The 8,326-nt window shown below is 45.8% G+C and overlaps 1 protein-coding gene across 1 annotated transcript; it reads right to left on the bottom strand.

Moving 5' to 3' along the window:
• Positions 1-476: 476 nt before the first annotated feature.
• LOC130432727 (uncharacterized) lies at positions 477-7,747 on the bottom strand. The gene is made up of 4 exons (XM_056762221.1): positions 6,197-7,747; positions 5,749-6,135; positions 1,445-5,635; positions 477-584 (listed from the first exon to the last, which is right to left on the bottom strand). The coding sequence occupies exons 1-4, from the start codon at positions 7,745-7,747 to the stop codon at positions 477-479; spliced, it is 6,237 nt and encodes a 2,078-aa protein (XP_056618199.1).
• Between the last annotated feature and the right edge of the window lie 579 nt (positions 7,748-8,326).

The raw sequence follows: 8,326 nt of genomic DNA, 5'->3' as shown, positions 1-8,326 counted from the left end.
CCAGGTATCGTTTGGGTATAATGGTGCTGGAGTGATATGCAATGTGGGTCTTGCCCCTGCACATGCCATGCAATCATCTATTTTTTGTTCCTTAGCTGTGTTAATGAGCCATTCCAGCCACAGGTTGGTTTCTCCATACCCTGTGGCTTTCTCTATAATGTCTTCTGGGGTCAATTTTGTGTAGTCTACACCTGCCTGTGTGTTTTTCATTGTTGTAACAGATGCATTACGTGATGTTGTTACATTAGGTGATGGTTTATCCATCATGTTAATCTTTATCAGTCCTATTGGATCTTTTCCTGTTACATCTACCCCTATTAATACAAAGAAATGTGCGGTATCAGTTTGCCAACACTGCCCTGGTACCCCGGAGGGTTTTTGACTGTATGGGTCCTGTTTAAGATCTGTTATAGACATAGTGATAGGGTTATTATTGGCACTGAAATCTCTTTGTATGGTGAAATGACCTGATACCTTTAGTTTTCCATCTGTGGTCTTTTTGTCTGTACTTCCTTTGAAACCTGGCTGCGTGGACTGCCATACATGGTTCCATGTGGGACACCATGCTTGGTTCCCAGGCCACCCTAATCCACACAAGTATATGTCATATCCTCTCCATGATGAGTTATGCCCACCACATGCTATGACTGAACACAGGTCAAATGTGAATGAAGTTGTGCTGCCTTTTTCGTAATTTAGTTCAATACCGCCATATTGTCTTAAACACTCATCTTTGGATTCCCCTGCGTCTCGTTTGTGCCTAGTGATCAACCCCCTTGTACCGCTTGTTCCATTTGTTGTATTCTTTACTTTGTTATTTTCCTGTAATTTCTCAATGCCAAAAATTGTTCCTACCACCACAATTGAGATGACAGTGAGGATTCCCAGGCATGGCCAATTTTCCCACAACCTCATTTTGACCATGTAACTTCACACAATTTATACACTGAACAAAAATAACTACTCTTAAGATGGATTAAAGTTTAAAACCTCCTACCGGATATACGTGTTCAAAAAATTACCTTGTATCAATTACGTACATTTCATACCAATTTTAACACATCTAGATAAAGTACTTAAATGAAAATTAAAAATGAAAGTAAGGATTATAACTAATCTTCAAAAGAACTTATTAATTTGATTACGACATGTATATAGTTATTGTCATATCTGTTCCTGCAAAAACCTCAGTTATGATATGTGAAACTTTGCGAAATTGCAGTCTGTCTTTTCCCCACTCTGACCACGGTATGGAAACACTTTTTACCCAATGTGTCAGACACCAGTCCCTCATACATAGTAAGCTTTTTTCAAGATTCTCATATGTTATGAAGTCAGTGTTGTTAACTGTGGTTATTAAATGGAAGATGATTCTTCCGTCTTCTCCCTGTGTAACCGCACACTGGCCTACTGCTTTGTTTTGTTGTCTCACATGTGCCTTTACCTGTTCATTGAATGCTTTTGGACTGTCTTCACAATCTTGGCTAATACAATGTGCCAAGTTGCTCTCCTGGTGGGCCTGAAAAAAGGTCACCTTTTTATGACATATCTGCAGAGTCCAGTCCTGTGGAAGGTCGTCAATTCCCTCTCTGAACTGTACCTCCCTCACTTGGAGGATTTGTTGGTTGCTCTCTGCAGATGGAGTGCTATCACTGGAATCCTCCCTCTCTTGGACCTGAGTCTTCAGGTCCACAGCAGTGTCAGACAGCGACCTGTTGGGGGAATCACAGTTAACACAAGATGACAGGTGATACCATGTGTCGCCTTTTCCAGCCAGTCGCACACAGTGACTGGTTCTCTCAATGACTCTCAGGGGAGGAGACCACCGAGCCTCATTCCATTTCCTGCGAAACTTCTTCAGGCGGACATACTGTGACGGAACAGGAAATGGTTCTGGATCACATGTGACAGGAGCCTGCTCAGAAAATTGTTTGATTAGACCAGTTAGTTTGTCAAAATACACACAGTGAGACACCATTCCACAGGAATCAGCAGTCAGTGGTGTAGATGGACCTGGAAATGAACGACCAGTTAGTAATTCAAAAGGTGTGAACCCTGTGATTCTGTTTGCAGACGATCTTATTGACATCAATGCAATCGGTAGGGCAGAGAGCCATGTCAATTTGGTCTGTGCACAGATTTTAGCCAATTTCAGTTTAAGCGTGAGGTTCATACGTTCGACTTTCCCTTGTGATTGGGGGTGCCAGACGGCCCCAAATGCATGTACGAGCCCCAAAGACTTTTCAACTGTGTGTAAATGTTCATTCTTGAAGTGAGACCCGTTATCTGACCTGATTCTGCGAGGAAAGCCATGATGTGGTATGTAATGATTGATTAGGCACTTGATGACTGCTGTACTGTCTTCTTTGCCAGTGGGGTATGCTTCTGGCCACCCAGTGAATCTATCCACAATCACTAATAGATATCTCTTTCCCTGCACCCTCTCTATCATATCAGTGAAATCTATGACAATTTCTTCCCCTGGCCCCTTGAGACGTGTAAAACTACCCTGAAGTTGTTTCAATGATGGTTTTAGGTTATGCTCTTGACATACAGTACATGACAGCACGAAATTACTGATTGTGGCCGTCAGAAACGGATGCCACCAATACCGCAGGGTTTTAGCCATTTGTTTGCTACCTACATGAGCATAGGTGTGGGCTTGGGCCATGATTGAGGGTGTAAGGTTAAGTGGCAAGGCAGGGCGACCATCCGGTGCCTGCCACAGGCCATCTGGGGCCTGTACAGCCCCATGTTCTTTCCAGACTGAAATTTCTTCTGGGGAACATTTTTTGTGCTCGTCAACTAAGGCTGGTCTGGTAAATGATGGCAAAAGGTTGCAATCCTGCACAGACATTTGCAACAGCATTTTCGGGAGGTACCCAGCAGCCTGTTTGGCAGCCTGGTCCGCTGCCTCATTGCCTTTAGCTATGTCTGAGTCCCCCTTGTCATGTCCTTGACATTTGATGACAGCCACCGCCTCAGGAACGAGGAGAGCTGCCAACAGGTCCTTGGCTTCCTTCTCATGAAGAATCGGTCGTCCAGAAGAAGTGACAAACCCACAACGTTGCCAGACTGGAAGTTCCACGTGAACAGCGCCCACAACATAAGCAGAGTCTGTATATATGTTGACACGTCTGTCACCTGCATAAGTTAAGGCCTTGGTGACAGCAATGAGCTCAGCTCTTTGAGCAGACTGTTTGCCTGCTAGTAGTTCTGCATATTTGGTGATGTACTGACCACCAGAGGCTTCTACAACAGCGTAGGCAGATGTAAGCATGCCATTGTCCTTACGGAAACAGCACCCATCTGTGAACAACGTTAGGACATTGTCAGGTGGTGTAAGTGGGGTGGCAGTCAGATTTTTTCTGACCCTGGACGCCTGTTCCGTGAGAGGGACACAGTCATGTGGTTCTCCAGCGGAGAACAAGTCTGCCATGTTAACACCGTCATGTGTAAATGAGATGTTAGGTGCTGTTAGACACCGAGCCAATTTACGCTGTCTCAATGGGGAGAAGGTAAATGAGGCTGAGTTGATGAAAGCCAAGACAGAATGTGATGTCAGAACCGTAAGGGTGTGGCCCATGACTAAGTGTGATGATTTCTCGATTACTTTCGCCAGTCCGGCTGCAAATCGTGCACATGCCGGCTGTCTTTGCTCAATGGGGTCTAACAAGACGCTGATGTACAGTAACACCTGTCGTGTGCCTGCGTATTTCTGGAACAACACGCCATGGGCACTTTGCCCAGTTTCAGACGCGTCCAAGAAAAAAGGTAGTGTGTAATCTGCACTGAAAAGACGTGCTGCGTGGGACAAGCTCTGTTTAAGCTCAATAAATGACCGTTCTGCCTCTGGGGTCCATATGAGCTCTGCTGTTAAGTTCCTCATCCCCTGTTCTTTGACCATGGCCCTCAGTGGGGTGGTCACAGCTACATACATAGGAATGTAGTTCCTGCTGAATCCGGTTAATCCCAGGAAGGATAACATGTCCTTCACAGAAGTTGGTTTGGGATGTGACAGGATGCCATCTCGGTGGTGGTGGGAAAGGGTTGTTCCCTGCCCTGTAATCAGTCTGCCCATGAATGTTACTGATGGACGACATAATTGCAGTTTTTCTTTGCTCACCTTAAACCCTGCCGTTTTCAGTTGCACCATAATGGCTTCGGAGGCCTTCAGACAGTCCTCAGCAGAGGTTGCTGCCAGCAACAGGTCATCAACATACATAATTAACACGCATGTTGGGGGCAAAGGACAGGTTTGGAGCTTATCTCTCAATACTTGATTGAAGATACCCGGTGATAAGACAAAACCCTGTGGTAGTCTGTTGTATGAGAACTGTGTTCCCCTATAGGTAAATGCCAGACATGATTTACACTCTTCTGCAATGGGAATACAGAAAAACGCATTTGCCAAATCAATGCACGTAAACCATTGGTGTTCTGGAGTTAGGCTCGAGATTGCTGTGTACGGATTGGGAACAGAGAGAGTCGGAGTTGTTACCAACTCATTAATTCGTCGTAAGTCATGTACCAAGCGATATTTGTCTGTTCCTGGTTTCTGGACCGGAAAAATAGGAGTGTTCCATGGAGATTGCCATGGTGAAAGAACACCTTTGTCACACAGTCCCTGGACTGTGGGGGCAATACCCTCATCAGCCTCAGGTTTGTTACGATATTGGGGAATCCAAAGGGGTTCCCCAGACTTGATGTTAAAAGTGATGGGGGTGATGTCACACAGGCCTACATCTGTGGGGCCCTGTGACCACAGGGAGGCTGGTTGTCTGTCAATCAGCTCTTTTGCTCCCTCCCCATCAGTCAGTTCCCTACCATGGGTTCTGGAGAGCTGACATTGTGTCAGTGTCCCACAGTCATCGGTATTCTGATTAATCCAATATGCCTCATTTGTTTTTGAATACAGAACTCCTGCAATGTCACAGAGTGCCCAATCGCTAGCTTCCCTCAAAATTTTGGTCATGCCCCCTAATTCCCTAGCTTCATGGCCAGGACTCAGTGCCAACGAAATGTGGGGTGTGGCAGTTTGGCTCATTCGATACCATTGTAACTGTTTTTCCGTTAGGTCAATCAACGCTGTCACTCCCTGTTTTCCCACAAAAATTCCTTCGCCTGTCATTCTCCACATGTGCCCTTCCATTTCCTGGAAGGCTTCTTGGTAAATTATGTCACTCCCATTTCTATCATAATACAGGGTACAGTGTAAGGGGTCAATGGGAGGAAGATACACTGCCAAATCTTTTATCCATGGTAAATTTCTGGTGTACAGTGACACCACACTGGTATAGGCTGGTGTGTCTTCCAGCTCTATCCAGTAAATTTCAGCCCTCTCTACTAAAGGCCCTCCTAACAGTACATGTTGTGATGCTAGGGTTTGTTTTTGTGAACAGTCTATGCTAGTGCCGTCTGGGAAAGTGACCGTCACTCCTTTAGGAGAACATAAAATGCTGGCCCTTAGTTTTATCAACAGATCTCGTCCCAATAGGGGTATTGGTGCGTTGGAGGAGTATAGGAACGCATGTACAAGTCTCTGATTTGCCACCGTAGTGGTAAGAGGAGTGGTCAAAGGCCAGTATTCTATCCCACCAGAGAAACCCACGACTCCAACAGTTTTGTCACTTATCTGTGCCTCAGATATATGACTCTTTTGGACTGTGGAGTATGTTGCACCTGTGTCTACTAGTGCTTTTAGTGGCCTGCCATTTACCACTATTTCCATAAGAGGCTCCCCCAGACCTCTTGTGGATTCTCTGTGTGGGCCCCTTCAACAATCCCCTGTTTCTCCCCCAGAGCCCCATTGTGGGTTGCACTCAGGGTGCATGGGTGCCTGAAAGCTGTGAGGAGCCAAGTTCTGTTGCCCCGGGGTGTTTTGTGGGGTGTGAGAGCCACGCCCTCTGGAACCTCCCCTATAGGGACCCCATCCCCTCGCAGTTGGTCCCCTGGCCTGCTGTTCCTGGCGAGTCGGACAGTCCCTAATCCAATGATCAGGACTTCCACATGCGTGGCACACTCCCCATTGACCTTGTGGTTGGGATCTATCTTGGCCTCTGCCTCTATACCCACCCCTTGTGTTTTGGTAGCATCCCCTTTGTCTATATTGTTGCCATGGTGGAGGTGCTCCTCCTTGGTCATACCCAAAATATGGGGGTATGACCGAGGGGGCAGGAGGGGTCTGGTTTCCCACAGGCCCTTGCTGACTGGTGTTTGGTTGAGGGGGGACTTGCACCATTTGCTTTGGTTTCTTCCCTCCCTTAGCTGCCTCTATTTGTAATTTAAGCAACTGGGCTTTTAGTGTCTCCACCTCCTCAGACTCCCTACACTGTTTATCCACTAATTTGTCTATATGGAAAATAAGGTGTCGTTCCCACACTGAATCAGTTGCCACAGGCATCTCTGGGTTGTTTTCTAACGCTTGTTTCACCCCATTGGGCGCCCCGGACATTACGGCGTTTCTAAATATGTCTTTAGTAATTGGGTTGTTTAAGCCGTTTTCTTCGACCATCTGTTCCCACTCCGAAGTGCATCTAAAATAATAACTCGATCCAGTTTCACCTGGCTTTATGCGGAACTTAATATTTTGGTACACAGTGGGTGGGGTGGGAAACATACCTCTCAGAGCCTGTGCTAGACGAGTAAGCACATCAGTCAAGGGTGTCTCATGTGCGACATTCTCCGTATCGGCGTCTCTTTCCCAATCCCTCATTTGGGACGGGGTGAGGATTTGACCCAACAGGCACCTCACGTCTCCCAATGCCATTAGTGTGCCATGGCTCAGGGTAGTTAACTTGTTTAACCAGCGGCCTCCCCCTGACGTTATTGGTGGCAATTTTGCCATGACTGCAGTCATGTCACTATGACTGTATGGTTGGTACTTGAAACCCCCCTGGCTGCTCGCAAGGAGAGGCATCATCCGCACGGTACCCTCTTTACCCCCCCCAAACGTTGGCGACCCTGGGTATTGTTCACCTCCATAGGCTCCTGTTAATTGCCTCATTGGCCCACTGCATTCAGACACCACTCCCCGTGAACGGGTGCAGTGAGGTATGGGGATATTCTCTTCGTCGGGAAAATCTCTAAACACTCTATTAATGTCCCCTGGTGGATTGCCTGCTGCATGTCTAAGTCTCCCTTCAATGATAATTTCCACACCCCCATCCCCTTTTTCTGATCCTCCTTCTGAACTTCGTTCTTTATTGTGCTCATGATTTGATTTGCTTCCCGTATTTGACCCTTCTTCTTCCTCCTCCACATCTCTACTCTGTCTGTCTCTTTTTTCCATTGCTGCCACCCTTTCAGTCATTGCTTTCAAGTCCTGCACTACATCATCGAAGTCTGGTATATCAACTTCCACTGAGTCTTTAAGCGTGACCTGCACTTGTTGTTTGGCAATACTGTAAGGGGGAGGGCCAAGACCGGCCAGTGAGGGATAAAGGCTGCTCTGAGTGGGGCGTGTACTGGATGCTGGCTTCTGCTCACTTCCTTTTTCTCTCACTTGCTTTTTCTTCTCTGGCATGTTCACTTCCCTTTTCTTGCTTAGCGCAGAGGCTGTGAGAGCTAATTTGGTCCACTGTCTCAGTTCCTCACGGAGCTCTTTGTCCATTTTCTCATATTGCCTTTGTTTTAAAAATGGGACTTTATCTTTTCCTGCCTCATGTGCTTTAACGCGCATGTGGGCTTTCTTTTCCATTTCCCTGACTTTGGGCGCCAAGGGCACTGCTAGTGGGTTATCCCACATATTTTCAAGACATATCTGACTCCATTTTTCTTCTATCATTTTCTTTTCCCTCTTATGATGTTTACCCTCGGTTTGTGCTAACTGCATATCTTTCATACGGTCCCACTGTTCAGTTACCGAGACACACCCATATTCCTCGCACTCTCTATCAAATTCTGCCATCCTTTCTCTTTTTTACACACACGCACACACACATATACAGAGTCTCAAAGGCTGAGATATTTTCTCTCTCTCCCTTACTCCTGGGGTTTTTTTTTCTGTGTCACAATACAATATACAACAACATAAAAAATATATTACAATGCATTCATACCCCCCACGTGACCTGTTTCCTAACAGGATTTTAATTTGCTCATATATACACAATTTAAAACATAGAAGAAAATGTACCAAAGAAATCACAGAAAATATTAATTTACAATTTTATAAATTTATGGTTTCCAGAACCAAGGGACTCGAACCCAATTTGGTACTTTATGGCTATTAATAAAACCAAGGGACTCCAACCCAAATTGGTACTTTATGGTTATTAATAAAACCAAGGGACTCGAACCCAAAATAAATTTATGGTTATTAATA

Source organism: Triplophysa dalaica, chromosome 12, assembly GCF_015846415.1.
Source record: "Triplophysa dalaica isolate WHDGS20190420 chromosome 12, ASM1584641v1, whole genome shotgun sequence".
Classification (NCBI taxonomy): Eukaryota; Metazoa; Chordata; class Actinopteri; order Cypriniformes; family Nemacheilidae; genus Triplophysa; species Triplophysa dalaica.
Note: the sequence above shows the minus strand (reverse complement) of the source record. Positions and strands in the feature narration are given on the sequence as shown.

Excerpts from the sequence above, each read along its gene's own strand:
- LOC130432727 (XM_056762221.1), bottom strand. The coding sequence starts at position 7,747 with ATGTGGGATAACCCACTAGCAGTGCCCTTGGCGCCCAAAGTCAGGGAA. Across the intron at positions 6,136-6,196 it reads ACACCAGTCAGCAAGGGCCT|GAGGAGCACCTCCACCATGG; the intron begins GTGGGAAACCAG and ends GGTATGACCAAG. Across the intron at positions 585-1,444 it reads CAAAAGCATTCAATGAACAG|GGTGGCCTGGGAACCAAGCA; the intron begins GTAAAGGCACAT and ends TGTGTGGATTAG.